Consider the following 19,339-nt stretch of genomic DNA (forward strand, 5'->3'; position numbering starts at 1 on the left):
AGAGGGAAACCGCAGACTCGGTGGGAAACAATGGGGTCTCATGAATTGAGCCTCGACCATCAGTGGCTACCGGAGCGCTGTGGGAGAAACAGCAGTACCTTGTTTTCTTACAGACAGACTAAGCTGGAAAATCCCACCAACCGCAAGTTCACCAGTTCATTTGGGTACTCTGAACCCCGTCTCCAGCATCAACAATAGTAATTCTTCGTGTCATTTGGTTTGAATTTGACTCGGTCTTATCAATAAAGTCTGGCAGACACAAAACTTTTTTTTGCTTTGATACGTGCCAATACTTTCACCATCTGTTAAGCTTGGATAAAATCCTGCCCTGTTGGCAGTTTCTTTGAACTCAACCAGTAAACTCTCCGTGAGAGGAAACAAAAACAAGATGTATTAATAGGGTGTTGGATTACCAAAAGCTGCCAGAAAATCGTCATTTCTTGCTTTTCTCACACATATGCTTCAACTTTCTGCGATTTTATTTGAGGGATGTGATGCCACTCCTCCAACAGAAATTCCATCCTTTTGGTGTTTTGCTGGTGAAGGTGGAAAGTGCTGCTTCAGACGATGCTCCACAATGTCAAGTAAGACTTCAAGTGAGATGATGTGTGGTGACTGGGACAACCCTGGCATATGTTTTATATCAATATAAGGCTGAACAAATAATTCAGTGAGCGCTCAGTTCGTTGTCATTACGAGGAGACCGCTGCTATTAGGAGAGGAATGCTGGAGCACAGGATGAAGGAGATTGCTTAGAGTCGCCTTGTGTTTACTTGGCCCACTGAGCGTCTGAGCAGACATAAACCATTCCAGGAAAAATTTAAGCCACCTGCTTTCAATATGTACCTGTATGGCTGAAACCAATTCTCTATTCAGTGAGCCAGAGCAGACAGGTCTGCACAGAGCTCATCTGGCAAAGAGTAAATACCACAGCAAACACAACAAAAGCAACAAGAATAAAATGGATGCTTCGAATCCCTCATGTTCTCACTCTTACTGCTTGTGTGCTGATGCATTGGTGTCCTCGCTGTGAATTCTAGTCGGCTACCTACATTTTTCAAAAGGCCTGTATGATTATCTCTTGAGATTTTCTTATAAACTGCATCTTTCTGGCCATACTATTTGGTCTTTCTTTGCATGCTGATCGACTTCCAAAACTATGATGCTTTCCAAAACCCTCCTTTACCTTAGATTCACAAGGTGCAATCCCATAATCCTTTCCAAATCCAACCATCCATCCTGAATATATGAAACTCTCAGAGGGGGACTGGAACTGTAAGAGCTGCTAACAGTCCTGGGAAAGATGCTCAGTGGCTGACAAAGTTAGAACTTTCCGACTCTCACATTCTGTGTTAGTTTGTAGACAATGTTCTTGTCAAGCTGTGTGGTTGGAGTCATCATCTTAAAAACAATTTAAGATAAGCTTCATTAGCTATCATTAGCAATTGTTTTCAAGCTAAAATAAATACCATTTGAACCTCACCTGTTAAGTCAACATGGATAAGAATAGTTGGTGCATCGACAGCTCATGCAGGACGGCAGACAGTTGTTTGTTATGTATGATGAGTCATTTTACGTTCTTGCACTTTACAGTCTTTGTGATTGATTTTATGCCTTAGTTTCAGCTCATTTTCCTTTCCCATTTCAATACCGTTTAAAAAAAAAGTTGAACAGATTTTCTTTTCTTCTTTCTGAAAACAAATAGTGGGATTCTTGAACGCACTTCTTTCTTTGTGCTCTTTTGTTTTTGAACCACACAATGGGGGGCACAATAATGGAAATAAAAAGCAAAACAAACATATATTAAAGGTAAAAGGCATTTTCGATAATACACCCAATCTCTTTTTGTAGAGAATTCAATATCAAGTCTGTGCCAGCAGCCAGACAGCTAAGCTGAGCCAAAGGACTGCACAAAGGGGGAAAAAAACAAAAAACAAAATCAGCCTACCAGCAAATCTACAGCCGCAGCTATATACTTAAAGGGGAACTTCGTTTTTTTCAACCTGGGGTCTGTTTTCATATGTTATTTCATACATGTGAGTGATGGAGAAATGAATTTTCGACATAGCTCCAGTATTTAGCCAGGCAGGCAACTTAGCAGCTCAGCTAGCGAAAAGTATGGGGCAACTTGGCCCCCCGCGTCAAAGTCTGCCCTAACGTGCTTTTTTCCCCACACTGACCAGCTCGGATAGTCTCAACGAGTGTCCCACAACATACTAGAGATGAGAAGTGAACGAAAACCTCCACATTACCTGGCGATCGCTATTTGTTGTGGTCTGTATCCAAATCTCAGGACACTAGAAAGCAAATCTCGTTCGGATATCGCGCGATAGCTTGGGCCAAAACCAGTGTTTTGGCCCAAGCTATCGCGCAATTTCGCGCCAACCAGAAAAAAACCTCATCTCCTCTGGTGGACATCACAAATCTCTGTTCCGGAAAGATGGATATTGGATCGACACTTACAGCATAGTGAAAGAGCCCTTTAGCATGAATGAAATACTGAATTAGTCTTGTTTCCTCTAAAACATCACACTTGACAGATATTTATAGTTGCAGTTTATCCTTTGAGAGCAGTTTCTGTTCTTTTGTTTGTTTCTGAATTGATGTTGGCTCTCTGACATAAAATGAGCTGCTTGATTTGTCATGTTTTTTTCTGGGCTTTCACAATTGACAGGTGTTTGTTCTGATACGTTTTGTACTTTTATCTCTGCAATTTTAAGAGAGATCTGGGTTCTTTTTTTTCTGACGTGGTGCTAGGGGTGTGGTGTTTTGGGAACAGCCATGCTTTGATTTACCATCCAATACATTCACAATGCTGCTCAACCAATTATTCAAGGACTATTATACACATGGTTTAAGCTGGATGTATCTGTTTTCCTCATCTTTTTGATCACTTTGACTTCAATAAAGGCACAGTAGTGTCAAAATGTCAATAATCAGCTTGTTCTGGTCCATTTTTCCCTTCTGGGAGTTTAGTATAACAAACTAAGTGGTCATCTAGTGTACTTTTTACATGGGGTCACAATAACCTAGTGAGTACAGAGATCATTTTTAGACACTGATTCATCTGCTGAATTTCTCTGAACATCATAGCACTGACTTCTGGAATACTTTTGTATAAATGTTTCTGATGTGTGACCTTCTGTGTCTCAACGGGCAGGAAAAAGATACCTCTCCCTTTTAGAGACCAGTGAAGTATGACGTTATTATCATTTATCGGTTTTATGAATCCCATAAATCAGTTGGACCTAATTTTACAACCTTCAGGGATACAGTGAATAGTCCTCACCTTGAACTCCAGCTCCATTCCGGTGACATTCTCCCCCGGTTCAATCTGCGTTAGCCTCTGGATGTAGGAGTACAGGTTCCTGGCAGGGACCTCGGTGTTCCCACAGGTCACGGCCTCCAGCAGTGCATCATGAATGAAGATGTACTGGTCCTCCGTCTGGACCATGTAGTTCCTCTGGGAGCGCATCAGCGTGACATGGCCGTAGATGTCGATGGTCTTCTCGTGCTTGATTCGCTCCGTCATGGCGTCGATCACGATGAAGCAGCCGGTGCGGCCCACCCCAGCACTGAGCCAAAAGCAGTAAAGGAGAAAAGGGGGAACAGATGGTGATGGGATTTTCTCACAGAACCTGCGTTATGAACAATAATTTTCCTGAGTGTGTGCTGTGTCTTCACACCTGGTGCAAATCTGGCCCTGCAAAGCTCTAACACACTGTGCCTAAATCGACTAAGTATCGCAAAGATGCCAGCCAGCAATATTTTCAACAAAGGACGTAAAAATTGACATCAGCGATGAGTCAGCATCACCGTCCCACTGGCATTAGGGAGATATCCTCCCTATCGACATACAATCCAGAAATATAATACATTTAGCTGCCCACCCAAACACTTCACATTTTTGCTGCGCTAGTGCCTAAAGGGTGAGACAACCTGACCAAGCAATTTGTGCGAGTGATAAAATCACTCTTTTATATGGTTAAATTAATATGAGTGCATGTGTGAGTGTGTGTGTGTGTGTATTGTTCAGGTGGAATGAGATTCGGTCCATTGTTTGATACAGAGTCTGGTTGATGTGTTAAGGCACATTATGATGGAGTCTTGCCGGGATAATTAAAATTTGACTGATAATCCTGTTAGATACTCCATCTGACTGCTACGAAGATTAGGAAGAGCTGCTCTCCTGCCAACCTTTTCACCACATCCCTCCTCATCTCCCTGCCTCTTTATCTTCCTCTAAGCACCCTTCCAACACCCTCACATTGGCCCTACCACTTTTTCACTCTCACATTTGTACATTTTTAGGCTCCATTTTCCTTCCACATTTCCTTTTCTTTAATTCATCAATTTTCATTCTCTGCGTCCCAGATTTGACCCTCACCTTCTCCCTCATTCTGCTCATATCTCCTCCTCTGACTCCAGTCCCTTGCTAACTCTTCCTCTCAATCATTGTCTCAATCCCCCTTTCCTTCCCCTCCCCTCTCTTCCTCCACATCTACACCTCACTAATTCTTCCTCAAAGAGCTTCGGCTTCCGTATTCCCCGTGCTACTCTCTGTCTTCTCCTCTCCTTCGTTCACTGGTAAGAGCAATAGCAGCTTCATCCCAGCTCTGGAGCTCAAGATGGCGCCAGACCGTAATGACAAGTTTCCAGAATCTTCCTCCATCCAACACATGAGCCTCCTGCTGCTCAGGCTGCAGTTCATTTGAATATAAACTTATGAACCCAGTTCTGCCAGCAGCTTGAAGAGTAAAATTGTCAATTGTGAAAGCTAATTATGGAAAATAGGGTCAGCATGGTGGCTGATGTTGCTGTTAAACTTTACAGATGATAGAGGCTGTTAGGCAGGAATGCTGGTGTCTGAGCCAGTGAAGGTGGTTGAGGTTTGCATAATGGCAGGTCAATCTTACTTTAGTCCAAGGCTCTGTGTGATTTTATACAAGTGCCCCTGAACTTTTGGTTGATTTTCACACACTCCCAAAAAATTATGCTCCCATGTAAAAACCCAAAATAACACATAAGTGTTTCATGCAAGCACACTGAGAACCAGCTTCCATTACGGTTGTTGACCACTGAATTAATTAGAATTCATTTTGGTTTAGTGAATGATGAGGATAGACGAAGTATTGAGAACACAAACATGCAAACACACCTGCAGTGGACAACCATGGGTCCTGCATCGGGAGGGTTGCAAGCCTTCACCCGGCGAAGGAAGGCCAGGAAGGGGGTGGGGTGTTCAGGGCACCCGTGGTCCGGCCAGGCTGTGAACTGGAAGTGACGAACTTCACGCTTTCATTGGAGCCCGCTCTGGGATGAACAGACAGACAGGGTTTTAAAGATGAAGCTTGGTGATATTCTTTATGTTTTATACGTCAACAATCCCATCGGAAAAACTAAATCCAGCAACACGTTAAGTTGTTGCTCAGTACTTTCTGGCTTATGGAAAAACAGATGGAAAGTAGGTACAAAGAGCAGCCATTCTACTTCGTCTCAGTATGATTCTGCTTTAGAGGAGAAAAACTTGAGTATTTCTGCAAAACCATTCACAGTTGTATTGGGTGGAGCTAAGCCCAGGGTGCAGCGATGGTGCCCTGCAAAAACAGTGTCAGGTGGGAATAGCTTTGCTGGAAAAATTTACACAAGGGAGGCAACCACTGGCATAAAAATGGCTAATGGGGCTTACACCTGCAATCTACATCCGATGAGTCGGACTAATTTTTCAAAAAGGTTTAATACTTTCCCAAAAGAGTTGGGCACTGTAATTTGTGGAGAATGTTACTTAAACATTAAGAAATTATGCATTTGATGGTGCTCTTTTCAGCTTTTAATAAATCCACTTTTGGTGTTTTTACAGCAGCAGGATGGTGCACAGTATGAGCGGGCTATGGTTTCTCAGGGGAAGTCCTGAAAACATGATGTCCGTGTCAAAAACTCAGTTTATTCACAGATGTTCAAATTTGCTAATAGGGGGATAACGTGGCACATTTTCAGTCAACAACAACAGCAACTCATGGCTCGCATGTAAATGTAGATAAACACAGTTGGCATATGGAATCTGACAGATGAGACAATAATTGATCAAAAATGCACTAATTAAAAGAGAAAACAGGCCACTATGATGTGATAAATGGCTTTATATCTCCCGGGAAATATCATTAATGCATGAAAGAGTCGAAAAAATGAACAACAAAGCAGCTGCACTGTCATGGCCACAAAATCACGTGCAAACACACAAGCCAGTATGCATAAATATTTGAACAGATCAATACACGTACGACCCCATTACACCCCACTACACATGCCATGTTACCTTGTACAGAGCGAGGGTCCTGACAGAGTAGGTAGCCAGCTCCACTGTGTCCAGCAGAGTGACCTGGATGAGGCCGTAGGTCTCTGTGCCGCGTGTTGGCCAGTACTGATCACACTTCACCTACAAGGGAAGCGTGGAGAAGCTGTGAGTGATGCAGAGCGGCTAATACACGTCTGAGCACATATTTTGTTTTTGTGAAAGAAGAGAGAAGAAAGAGCTGACGTGGGTGCAAGTGCATGTGTAGAGGGGCAAACAAGCAGATAAGTGAGAGGGCTTGCAAACTTCAGCCAGTAATGTTTGGAAAAAATGTGCAAAATTGAGACAACCCAGTGTGTGACAGGGGTTTCAGTAAGTGTGCGGTGTGAAGAGTGACAGACAGAGAAATACTGCGTAGAGGGTGTTTTACTTTCTGTGGTGTTTGATCCTGCAAGTTATTTGGCATAGATTGGTGGTCTCTCACAAGGATCCACCACAGCCTTCAGAACCTCCAAGTGATGCCTTAAGTTCAGCCTTCACATATTTGATGCTGTACATCGCCCCACATTCCACCCTCGTAAATCTCTACAAAACTACTCGCAGCACACCAAATCCCAGCATCCCTACATCCCAACACCTACAGTTCCCCTGTATCGGGAGGTCATATTTGTAGTTCTTCAGCTCAGCCTCAGAGACCACAGAGGAGAGAGGAGAAAATCCCAGAGGAGATGAAAGGGGAGGAGGAGGGCCTTGGCAGAATCAGGCCAAACCAAATGTTATGTGCTGATCCCTCCAGTCCTCACATCAAAGACAGCAGGGAGCTCAGCTCAGCTTGCTCTGCATTCCACTGCTCCAGACTGGGGATTATGCGTTTTGGCCCGGTACGTTCAGGCTGTAATTACAGCTTTTCAACTGTTGTTTTCCCACCAGACCTTGAGACACTGTGGGGACAGGCTTGGTTGTCCAAGCAGGGGGGCTACACACTGCCAGACACTAAACAGGATCGCAGAAAATGCCTGGTGTGAAGACTTTATTATCCATTGATTTATGGGCTAACAGCATAACCGTGCCCTGCTCTTGCGTGGTTTGATTGGTACTAAAAGGAAGGATACTGGCAAGATTTCCACAGTGGGACCATCTGTGATCATCTGTGTTGTTAATGCGTAAACACATCATGGCATAATGTTGAGAGGTGTTAAATGAGATTAAATCATTTTCTCCAACAAGCAGCCCACTTCTCCCTCAAACAGTAGATAGAGAGGTAGTGGGCAGATAATAAACAGCTAAATATGTTCAAATTGAGTGCTTCCATTGCATAATGTAACCATCTTATTGAATTTAAAGGATTTAAAGCTAAATGGGCTTTCACAAACTAAATATTTCTCATGTTTACAAGACAGTAGCTGTGAAATCTAAGTGGTAAAAAGAAGAAAACCGGAGACTTGCTCGAGTTTATTTACGGGTTTCACCTCTCATCCAAAAGGCTTCTTCACTTCTGCCTTTTGGGATGAGAAGTGAAACATTGTGAAGAAGCTCAAGTAAGTTCAATTTAGCACTTCGATATTTCATGACCTGGAGAATACTGACAGTCAACACAGTAGCAGCTCACTCAAAAACAAAACAAACAAAAAAAATCACACAACTGTTCATCATAATGTAGCCAGAGAGTAAAGAATGTGTTTTTAAATGGCTACTCAAAATACTACATAGTTACAGCACTGCAAAGGAGGAAAAAAAAACTTGTGGGTGTGATCATGCAAACTGTAGACACTAATGTGCACTGTTTCTGAACTGCCGCGGTTACAATAAAACCCATTTCAGACCAAGTTAACTATGAAAGTCTTGTGGTGAGCTGAAAACAATTCTGCATTCTCACTCAATGCCCTGGCTATTGATTAAAAGAAAAGGGTAAACAGCGGGAAAAAAGACACTGAATAGAGATAAAAAAGGTAAGGAGAAAACCATGTGAGGTGAGGTTGCATATTAAAAGGGATTAGCAAAGGAGAGAAAGAGAGGTCTTGCCTTAGAGAAGAAATAAGAGGGCATCTGAGGGTCAAACAGACACAACAGAGAGAGTTGTAAAAAGTTGAAAAGGAAACAGAGTTTTAACACAAGGCACAGGTTAATAGGAAAAGAAGCACAGATGGGAAGAAAGGATCATTTTCTGAAAAGGGCTCTGGACATAATTGGTTAGCACTTAATCATGATTCATACCTCAAGCCATTCTTGTTCATTTTATTCTAACATGACATTCTCATTACATTGGATTTTTACTCGAGCGCATATTCTGTTAACAACAGCAAAATGCCTTGAAGCCAAATGATTTTCTAATTCATTACCTACCCCAATTTAGCTGTACTTGTAACTCCCCCAGGTCTTGCTCACCAATCTATGCTATTCTACTATATTCTATTCTGATCTATCGCATGCATCCTCACGCTATTCTACACGTCCACTCGGACTTCTCCCTAACCAGCGTACCTTTAGCTTACTCATCATACCGACTGTTGATGCTTTTTGGTTTATTCTTGTATTTTTCTTCTACATCTCAGCTCGTCCTCACATTTCCTCTAGTTTTTTGTACTGTTCTGTTGAATCCATCCATCGTTAAAACAATTTAAATTAAAAAAAAAAAAAAATCAACATCCTCTCTTGTCCTTTCCTGTTCTGCCCTGCCCAGCTTGGTCCTGCACCTCCTCACTGCTGTCAACTCAACTTATCCTTCAGCTGTAATCTCACTGTACTATATCCCTGTCACTTCGCTTCACTTTAATCTACAATAATGATCCTGTCCTACTCACCTCTATCCTTACCGTTTTTAATCACACTCACTGTGTTCGCTCTAATACTCCTTCATCCTATCTTTCTGTCTTTACCTCATTCTTCAGGTTAACAAAAGAAGGTGTTCATCACGTAACTTGTGGTACTGAATGATAGCCTGTCCTGTCCTATTCTAACAGTAGCAGTTATGGATTAGTCACTGTCAGTGGAACGCCCAGTTGATTGCTGCTCTGAGGGCTGCTGAGAGAAACATTTCCACAGAAACCAGAAGAAATAATGCACTGATATGTCATGCAGGCTATGCAAGTAACTTTATTTCAACCCCAACATCTCTTAAAAGGTATCTACTTCTGTTGACTTTATACTACTATAGCTCACCCCATCCTACTCTGTTGCTATCTGTCATTGCTCCAGTCTTACAATAATAATCCACATCATCTATCTTACTCAGTTGCAACCTACTGTAGTCTGTCCATATAGCTAGCTTTTTGCCAACTACTAAACTATCCTCCTTGCTTCCCTTGTCGCTGATGCTCTCTTTATTACATTTTTTGCCATGCATGTGGTGGAATAGTGCTGTCCTGTCCTGTACTCATTGCTCCATACTCCCATGGTTCCCATTTACTTACCCTTGACTTCTCTTCCAGCTTGGTCATCATGATGATGTTGGCTGTGTGCTGTTCCCAGACCATCCTCCAGAAGTCCCCGAAGGTCTCAGGGAGGGAGCCCTGAGTGGCAATATAGGCATTCTGACGGCGGTAGCCATCAATATAGTTAGCGTTGATGTAGTCACTGCCAGGGACACCTGCAATATCGGGGGAAAAAAAGTAGGAGTCATGAAGGGTGGGGTGGGGGTGGGGGGAATGAAAAGAAAGACAGATGTGCAGATTGAGGATGATGATTAATTGCCGCAGGAAAGAAAAGGAAGGACAAGCAGAGAGAAACGGATGAAAAAGATGCAAGTGTTGCTGAAATCCTGCATTATTTCAAGTCTGTCTGCTGCATTATGGTTTTGATGAATGCAGCGATCGCACCCAAACATTCACTGTCCGTTGTAATTTCCTTTGCAGATGAACCTGATTTTAATTCTGTTTCGTGGTGAAATAATCTACGTGGATTATTTCAAGTCTGCTGCCGTGAAAGCAGGTTTATGTCCAAGTAATAAAGGGTGAGGATCAACTGAGGTCATGGCACGGAGATTAATGTTTTCGCAGGGCCCAGCGTCCTTTGGTGTTGGATTGTTCAGCCGTCTTGTTTTATAATACATGCTAAGACGATCATGGGGCCTAATCTGAGTATACTCTGGATGTGTCGCTTTGAATGGCAATATGACTGTAAGGCCGTCTCTGTGTAAGACTCGGCTGACACTGCTTGTCCTGGAAGGGATTGTGTATGTGTGCGTGTGTGTGTGTGTGTGTGTGTGTGTGTGTGTGTGTGTGTGTGTGTGTGTGTGTGTGTGTGTGTGTGTGATGTGAGAGACCGTGTGTGTGTGTTTGATTTAGGATCAGGCCTGCTCATCTAGGGCCTAATACCATAATCCCAAAAATCACTGAGTCACAGCTCAAACATGCACACATACACCAAAACACCCAAAGTACACACACAGACGTACACTCAGACGTGCAAGCGTACATTCAGCAGTGACCCGATTCTGCCGAAGTGGGACACAAAAGTCCTTTTGAGTCGTCTGATAACAGTTTACGTTTAAAAAAAATCTAGAAATCAATGAGAAAACAGTAGAACCCCAACAGGAAGAAACTCCTACAGACGATTCTCTTTGAGCAGATTATTTTTATGAGTATGACTCAGTTCCATACAGTTGTAAAACCCCAAGCCAACATCACACACACACACACACACACACACACACACACACACACACACACACACACACACACACACACACACACACACACACACACACACCACAGGGACACACACTGAAATGACAGAGCAGTACAAGGTGTTTATAAAACTTACTTTAAATGGGATGGGACAGGCGGTAAGAGGAGCTTCTAGCATATGTTTATCAACCTCAGTCTCTAAACGACAGCTTGCCTAAATGCTTTGATGTGCTACAACTTTATTGCAAGCGACTACAACAGAAGCACTGTACAGATAAAACACACACACACACACACACACACACACACACACACACACACACACACACACACACACACACACACACATTTCCAGTCGCTTGGTGGCTGCACTGGCTTGGCAGAAAGTGTGTGTTCATGAATGTGTGGAAGAGACTGGGAGCAAAAGTGCATATCTGTGCTTGTGCACATCCTGGGCATGTGTTTTAGATCTACAGCAGAGTATTTATGTGCGTGTGCGACTGTGTGTTCTTGTGTGTTTGGACACGCTCATGAGTATATGCGTTTTCTAAGCTGGAAGAAAGACAGACAGCCAGGGCTCCAGGACAGGCGGGGGTGGTAGGGCTGCTCACACATGCTCTACCCAGATAAGGCTCATCTGTTTGGGCTTGGCCTCCCACTGCCTTCCTCTCTTCACATTGGAGCTGCCAGTTTCTCTGCCTCAGGTCTTTCCCAGCTGAGGTGGGTGAGTGCGCTTCAAAATGCACACTAAGAGCAGGACTGAGACTATTTTATATTCTTGTTTTAGGCCGTTCTAAAAGACCAAATCCAATGAAATTGGTGCACCGTGAACATATCGGAAATAGTCTCTCTGTGAGCATGATTTATCTCCTCAGATATTAAAATGATCAAGAGATCAAATCATTTGTAGGATGTTGAGCCACAGTGGGGGAAAGAAGTTGGTCTGTTGCTGTACTGTATAGGAAGTGCCAGTAACACACATCATTGGGTTATTAATATCCCATCCTGTCATGGATAAAAAGCTCTCATACACAAACTCATATAAATATATACACTCAAACACACATGTATGGACTGCTAAATTTGTGACAACGTGGTGACATAATGCATGCCCTGAGCTCCAACCCCAACCTCAACCATCACAACTTCATGCCCAGTCGAGATCCTTACCCCAGCTCTGCAACCAAGTCATAAACCTCAAACAGCCCTTTAAACAAGTGAGGAAGTGACCAAAATGGCCTCATTTCCTTACCCTCAATGCTGGAGAGAATAACCCTCGAGTGATCATAGGCAATGACGTTAGCATAGCGGTTCTTTGGTTTGTTGACCTCCAAGTTGGAGTTCTCCCATGTGAACTGCTGACCGGGGTCGACGGACTACAAGACACAAAAGTGAGTATTAGAGCAAAGAACAAACATCAGCAAAAAGTTATAATAGCTTTGCATTTTCTGGTGGCTTGGATAAGTGGTTTTCAGATGGTCATACTAGTGTACAGTGTGTCAAAATCACTGTATTCTAAGAAATTGTTATGGCATGTATAAAAAAGTTCTTGTGTTTACAGTAAATGCTGCTTTAAAATGTTAAGATCAATTTATTAGAAAGAATATGAGAACTAATAAACAGTTTTGAATGCCTGTGGAGTTGTAAGATATGATACACAACTACTGTGTGTACAGTATTTTTGATTCTCTCGTGGTATTATACATAAGTTCCAAGCAGTACGACTGGAAATTCACTAAATGCAGGATTTGGCACCGAGAAAAGAAAGACTTCGACAATTCCACGAGCTGAAAAGCATTGTCCAGCTTCCCTGCAGTATACCCCCACCAAGAGAAACCGACTACAAATTGAAAATTAACGAGGCATTATTGACGTTGGAAAGGAAGACGGGCATGTATGATATCCCCTTTCAAGAAAGACTTTCCACTTTCAACAGAGAAACTAGCTACCAAGGAAAGATGATAAAAGCACAATAAATTCCACTGGGAGAGAGAGAGGACGGTTGTGTTAGACCAACACATTAAGTTCCTGGAGGGTAATTACAGTGTAACCATTGCTGTTAGCTGGGAGAGGCAGACATGAGGTCATTATGGGGCTGTCAATGGAGAGGGATGAAGAAGAGAGAGCCAGAGCAATTTAGCAATTCTGAATATTTTACGACGCATAATTATGGTTTGGTTGAGGGTGGGGGGAGGATGGACAGGAGTGGTACTGGATATGTGTGTGTGAGTTAAAGGCTGCTTTCCCCCCCTCCAACATCATGTGTGTCTGATTATCACACCGCAATCATTTCTGGCCTCTCTCTTTCCCTCAGTCCCCGTTCCATCCATCTCTCTTGTTCCTTCGTTAAGGGTTCAGTACCGAACAAAGCACACAGTCATGCAGAGAGAATGTGAGGCTCAACAGACTGGTTCCAGCTCACACCACAATTACATACAGCTTCTCCCTCACTGTCTCTTCCCTCCTTTATCCCCTCTCGCAATACTTTTCTCCCCCTAAAACATCCACGTTCTGCTTTTCTACTTTTTGCATAATGTGTCCTTGTCTTTTTCTGTATTTGTATATCTGTCACACACAATTTGTCTCTATTTTGGAGTAGCCAATTAGAGCCTTATGTCCCCTTCACCCAGAGGCCCCTTGGTCTAAATAGGTTTTTTTTCTCTTTTTTTTGCGTGGAAAACATTTTTACTCTTTCAACAGCTCTCTGCGGAACTCATTGTGATGCGAGCACTATTTTCTACACAACCAGCATGTTGGGAAATATTTCTACTGATGTGTTTTATATTGAGTGCCACAGTTCAGCACACCAAGTTCAGACGCAGCGTTATCTCCTAGTAGATTCTATTTTTTTTGCTTTACATTAACTGTGCGGCAAGTTGAGGGAAACTAATCAAGAAGATGTTTTTTCTGCAGAGAATATTTGTTTCCTGTATCTCTTGGTGACTCTGCTCTCTGTGGCTGCCTCCTCTTTATTTTCTATCTCCTCTTTCTCCACCCGAGCGTAGAAATGAAGGCTTGATAACCATCTGGCTGTAAGCAAGCACTCTTTGAGCTTGCAATTTCAATTTTCCTCTTATATTTGTATAGATAACAACAAGACAGCAGGGAGAGGAAAGTGTGCTTTATCTTGTATCGTTCTATGAAGGCTATGTGACGCGAAATCTCCAGCACACGTCACTGAAATTGAAACCGAGCAAAGAAATCACAAGTCGACGATATACGGATGAGTGTGACTGCATCAAAACTAGATGATTTTTTTCAGAGTTGGAGATTTTCAAGGACAGATAATCAGCATTCCTACCTCGTACTCTTGAGAGAACTTGAGATTGTCGTTAGCCTTGAGGCGTTCAATGTGATCTGCCAGCTCAGAGATGGGAATGGGCGGGTGACTTGCCATGCCTGCCGAGCATAGAAACAGAAAAAGAGGCCGTTTTGATACACGTACAACTGAAGTCTTTCGGAGGAAAATGTTAAGAGTTAGGATTCTCAAAGGAGGTGTTGTTTAGTGTTCTGTCCATGGTCAGCGGCGAAAGCAAATGGAAGTGGGTTTTTTTTTTGTTAAGTGACCATTTTCTCTCCAGGCAGACAGAAAGAACAATGTGCGTGTTCAGGAAGTTACTGAGGCACAATAACATGTCCTCAGAGTATATGCACACTGTTGGTGAAGATAAAAAAAGACTATGACACAGGCAGTTAAAAATTTAGCATGACTGTTTTTTGGGAATGTTTAAGGAAGTATTCCAGAGGCATTTGATGAAATGTTGTCAATTCAAGCAGCTTCATCCTATATGGAATGGAAGGTTAGTTAGCATGAAGATGGGGGAAAGAAAGAAAGAAAGAAAACATAGTAATGGAGAAACAATGGCAGTGGAGAGAAACAAGATCTACGGTGGACTAAGACCAACTAACTTGACAAACGCCGATAACCGCGGTACACTGATACACGGTAGGCTGAAAAGGGAAACAACACCATGGTTAATCTCATCAACACAGCTAACACCAACTACATATCGTGTGTATGTTGATATGTGTTAGTCTCCAATCTACCTGGAGTCTGGAAGTTGATTCTGCGTAGCTCCACTGGATCGGTGGGATGGTGGGAGGACATGGCTTTGCTGCAGGGAAAACTGCCCTTCCTTCCTTCAGCCTCGGCCCTTTTTCTGCAACACCAGACACAATTATCTCAACCTGATGTAGTTAAAATATCTAGCATGAAAATGGATCCAGGGAAAATTGGGACTTGGAAATTAATATCTAAAACCAAACTATGGAATTTGAGTTGAAAGAAATAGATCAGAATTAAGTGAGTAAATAAACTTTGGAAAGCGCCGTTCCTTAGACATTTACAGGTATAGCTGTAAATCTCAGGTTATTTCTGTTTCAAATGTGACCAGAGCTTTGGCTGACTGCTGGGATAGTGTTGCAGATTTTTGTATGAAAATGACCTGCTGATTGTCTGTGATGATGGTGGGTGGCTGTTTGTTTTTTTCACAGAGAAACCTGTGAGACTATTCTTTATTTTTTAATCAGTGACATGAAGAAACCAGTGCAGGGCTGTTGTCTTTCCTAAGTGCTTTGGTGAAAAAGCAAATGGATTTTTGTTTCTGGTTCTCGAAAATGTTTCACCTCTCATCTGAGAGGTTTCCTCAGTTTTGAGGACGAGAGATGAAAGAGAGATGAAATGAAAAAAAGAAGAAATGTGGCGTTGCTTTACACTGAAGCATGCAGGAACACCATGACCTGGATGACTGAGAATCTACATGCCTGTCCTTGTTCAGTCTTAATTATTACAAATACTTTCTCTGCCCACTATCTTTGTCCAGCGCAATAAACGGAACTGGATGAACGATATAACTCAGCTAGAATATTTAGGCTAATATACAATCCTATCTATTTTTATAGCTCTATTTGCAAAGGCTTTTCAAGGAAAATGTCCCTGTAGGACAGAAGAAATGGTAATAAGCAGTGTTTGTTTACCTGTCAGGTTTGCTTGATCCAGACAGGAAGACACGCAGATAAAAGGACAGACAAGAATGAATACCATTAGTGTCCAATCAAAAAACATCAGGAACTAAAGCAATGCTGAACCCATCAGTCTCTCCTTCTCCTTTAAGCAAATCAGTTTCTTATTACGATGTTAGATAAGCAAAACAGCATCTTCTGTAAACATAAAGATCAACATCGGGTGTGAATCGAAGAACAAAAACACTTTTCAACACAACCCTGCATACATATTATAACCCAGCACCCTCGCGCTGTGACACCTGGTGCTTAATGACACACTGGAAACACGGCTCAAAGTGCAACTTAACGACAAGTGAGGCATTACTGACTGGAGATCGCCGACAGGTTACACTCCAGGGCTTATGAGCCTCACATTATTACCATCAAGGTTAATAATTTTGCCATGCTGCATCAGTCACAGTGGTTATTCATGAGCATTAACAAACCTCTAGCCAGAAGATGAGATGATTATCATGAATAATGCTAATGGCTGATAATGTTATCTTCCCCGATCTCTTATGTTAACGGATGTTTCTCTCCGCATATGGGTTCAAATACAGATCATAGAGAAAAGCTCCCACAAATTTCTGTGACAACCTGTGAGCTAAACTCAGCTATGATTACTATAATAGACAAGCAGATAGAGATGATAATTGTCTACCCCAAAGCAGTGCAGAAAAGCAATAAATATAACAATGTTAGCGCTGTATGCTCTTTAAATATTCAAACCCATAATGGACCAACCGGCTCGACGTTTAGCGGAACAGACAGTTGGACGTATAATCTAAATTCCCCCTAAAACCAAGAGTTCAGATAACTAATGCGAAGAATTATAACCTGTGTGTGACTTTGCTCTGTGAAAGGCGGTCTGAGAACTGCTGCTTAAGACAACACAGTAAAAACCAAAGACAAGCAATATAATAAAATTATGTGGAATGTACAATTCTGCCAAAAAATCGTTTGAACTGAGCACACTGGGAAGCAAAAAGTCAAATATGTAATGAAAATAAGTAAATCCCTTTCGAGCGTCTGTTGTTAAGCAGCCTTTTCAATTATTTTTCTTTGTCTCTATTCGCCGAAACTCTTAATCTTTCACCCTCTCTTTTTGATTTCCTTGCCCTTTCTCTCACCAATCAAATGCCTTACTGAACAGTTTTCGCTTCTCCGCCTCCATCACATTGTCGTTACCTCTTGAAGAGTAGAATGGCGATGACGATGCAGACGATGAAGATCACAGCCAGTACAGGACCCACCACCCACAACAGCCCCTCTTCCTCATCAACGATTGGCTGAGGATCCACGTCCGATGAGGTCACGGGGTCAGAATAAGGGCTTGTAGCGTACATGGTCTGCAGAAAGACACGGTTTTTATGCATTTTCACATAAAAATTGTGAAAACACTGGACTTAGATGGTCGAACTGTGCGTTGTTGTTTGCACTCACATTCTCAGAGAGGTCTAGCAGTGCGAGCACAAAGAAAACATACTCCTGGCCATTTTGCAGTGGACGGTTGCGGAAGTCGCCATAGTTTCGGCCGTCACCTAATGTGAACTCCATGGGGAGGGTCTTGAAATGAGCTGTGACGTAGGCCCTGGGATCCGACTGACCTGCCTGTCTGCGGATACGAAGGGCACGACTGATACTGGTTCTGTTGATCTCTTTGAGGAGCTGAAAGGAAAGGCGACAGAGAATGGGTCAACAGGGAGATAAACAGGAGAGAGGAAGAGGAGGAGAAAATAGACAGAATGGACACAAAGGCAAAATCCAAACAGAAAATGAGAAATGTGGTTGTTGGTTGTAATTTTCTTCAAGGTCAAACAAAGTGCATCATCAATTTGACAACTGAATGCTTTTGGTACAGCATGTAATGTTGTCATCATTCTCTAATTGCAGTATCTTTTCCCTAAATTGCTACAATTTCCTTAATATGTGGACGTTGTATTCCTGAGTTTTCACATGAAAAATCACCTTGGAAAAGAAGGGCAGTTTTGATCATTTTACCCCACACAAAAACCCTCATCAGTAAAGGAACAATGGGCTGTACAGAGCATTATCACCTAAGCACAAACGTCTTCATCAGCTGAATGGTGCCACATTTATCCACTGAGACAGTGGGCACCATAAAAACTCTATTGAAACGAATCTCACACACATCAATGTGCTTTCAGAGCTGCATAATGAGGTGGTGCAGTCAGGGAGTGGAATTTTAGGGTAAAAATGAAGGAAAAAGCCTTGTGGAACTACTGTTCATAATACACAATATGACAGAAATAGGCTGACGCAACAGCAGCAAAATACCCCTGTGCTTATACAATTTTAAAATGTATTTGCATGTCTCATTTTCAATCATGTTTAACAGTAATCACCTCCACCACCCCAATCAACATCACCATTCCCTTTATATCAGTATGACTTTTTAACAAGCTCTTTATTTTGCCTGTTTATGTGTCTCACCTCATCCAAGTTCATCTGATCGGGCTCCTCCCAGGGATTCAGGAACTTCCCTCCTCTCTGTTTCTTCAGCGGCACCACCACCACATAGTAACCTCTGAAACACAGCATGCACTGGGATCAGACCTGAGGACATAAACCACAAACTACACACTTTGTCAACCTTTCAGTCTCTGCAAAAACATACTAACATTTGCGGGAATATTTCAAAATTTTTGTGAAAAATGCATAGTGGCCCTCATGGATAGAGTTAGATGAGAATATTGATAGTAATCTTGTGCCTGCATGGCAAAAGTAAAGCTGCAGGCTGCAGTAGGTAAGTATGGCTAAGACTGGAAATGAGAAAGCAGTCAAAAGTAAAAAAAAAACATTTCCCTACACTTCATTGTGCTGTAGATTTACTTCAAAATGTGTAAGACTTTCCTTTTGCGAATGACTCCAAACTCAAACACTTTAATAAAAAATTTATTAAAAAATTGAAATATTTTGTGTACAAAAGTATTCAGACCCTTTGTTGTGGCACTCCAAATCGTGGTCAGGTGCATCTTGGTTGCTTTAATTATACTTGAGATGTGTCGAAGCTGACGAGAACACAACAAACCAAACACGGGGCAAAGGGTTTGAGTGGGATATTGAAAAAAAGAAAAAAGAATGAAAAAAATGCCAAGAAAAACTCTGTGAGAATTGCCTTCGACTGGCTTTACCCAGTTATAAGTAGTTTCCCAGTCTTTGACAACCTTCCCTGTTTTCTGCACAGCTACTGGATGAAAGCCAGATTTTAGAAAAACATCTGTCCTGGAGGGTGGACTTTTAAAAACTAAAGCCAATAAAAATGCAAGACTCTGTCTTAATATATGTGACCTTGGACAAGGGATAAAAATGCTGAGCAGTCCCACATAAAGCGATGCACCTGGTTACCCTAAATGTGTCCAGTACGTACATAAGGCTCTAAAATTCAACCGCATGT

General features: G+C 42.2%; 1 protein-coding gene across 1 annotated transcript in view; it reads right to left on the reverse strand.

The window, feature by feature from the left end:
- ptprdb (protein tyrosine phosphatase receptor type Db) overlaps positions 1-19,339 on the reverse strand; it is a 155,521-nt gene that overhangs the window by 6,503 nt on the left and 129,679 nt on the right. The window contains 12 exon segments of the mRNA XM_051946554.1: positions 3,290-3,575; positions 5,159-5,313; positions 6,317-6,436; positions 9,703-9,878; positions 12,170-12,293; positions 14,219-14,316; positions 14,827-14,868; positions 14,965-15,077; positions 15,895-15,906; positions 17,110-17,270; positions 17,365-17,589; positions 18,376-18,469. Of these exon segments, the coding sequence (XP_051802514.1) occupies positions 3,290-3,575; positions 5,159-5,313; positions 6,317-6,436; positions 9,703-9,878; positions 12,170-12,293; positions 14,219-14,316; positions 14,827-14,868; positions 14,965-15,077; positions 15,895-15,906; positions 17,110-17,270; positions 17,365-17,589; positions 18,376-18,469 (1,606 nt within the window).

Source organism: Acanthochromis polyacanthus, chromosome 3 (assembly GCF_021347895.1).
Source record: "Acanthochromis polyacanthus isolate Apoly-LR-REF ecotype Palm Island chromosome 3, KAUST_Apoly_ChrSc, whole genome shotgun sequence".
Taxonomy (NCBI): domain Eukaryota; kingdom Metazoa; phylum Chordata; class Actinopteri; family Pomacentridae; genus Acanthochromis; species Acanthochromis polyacanthus.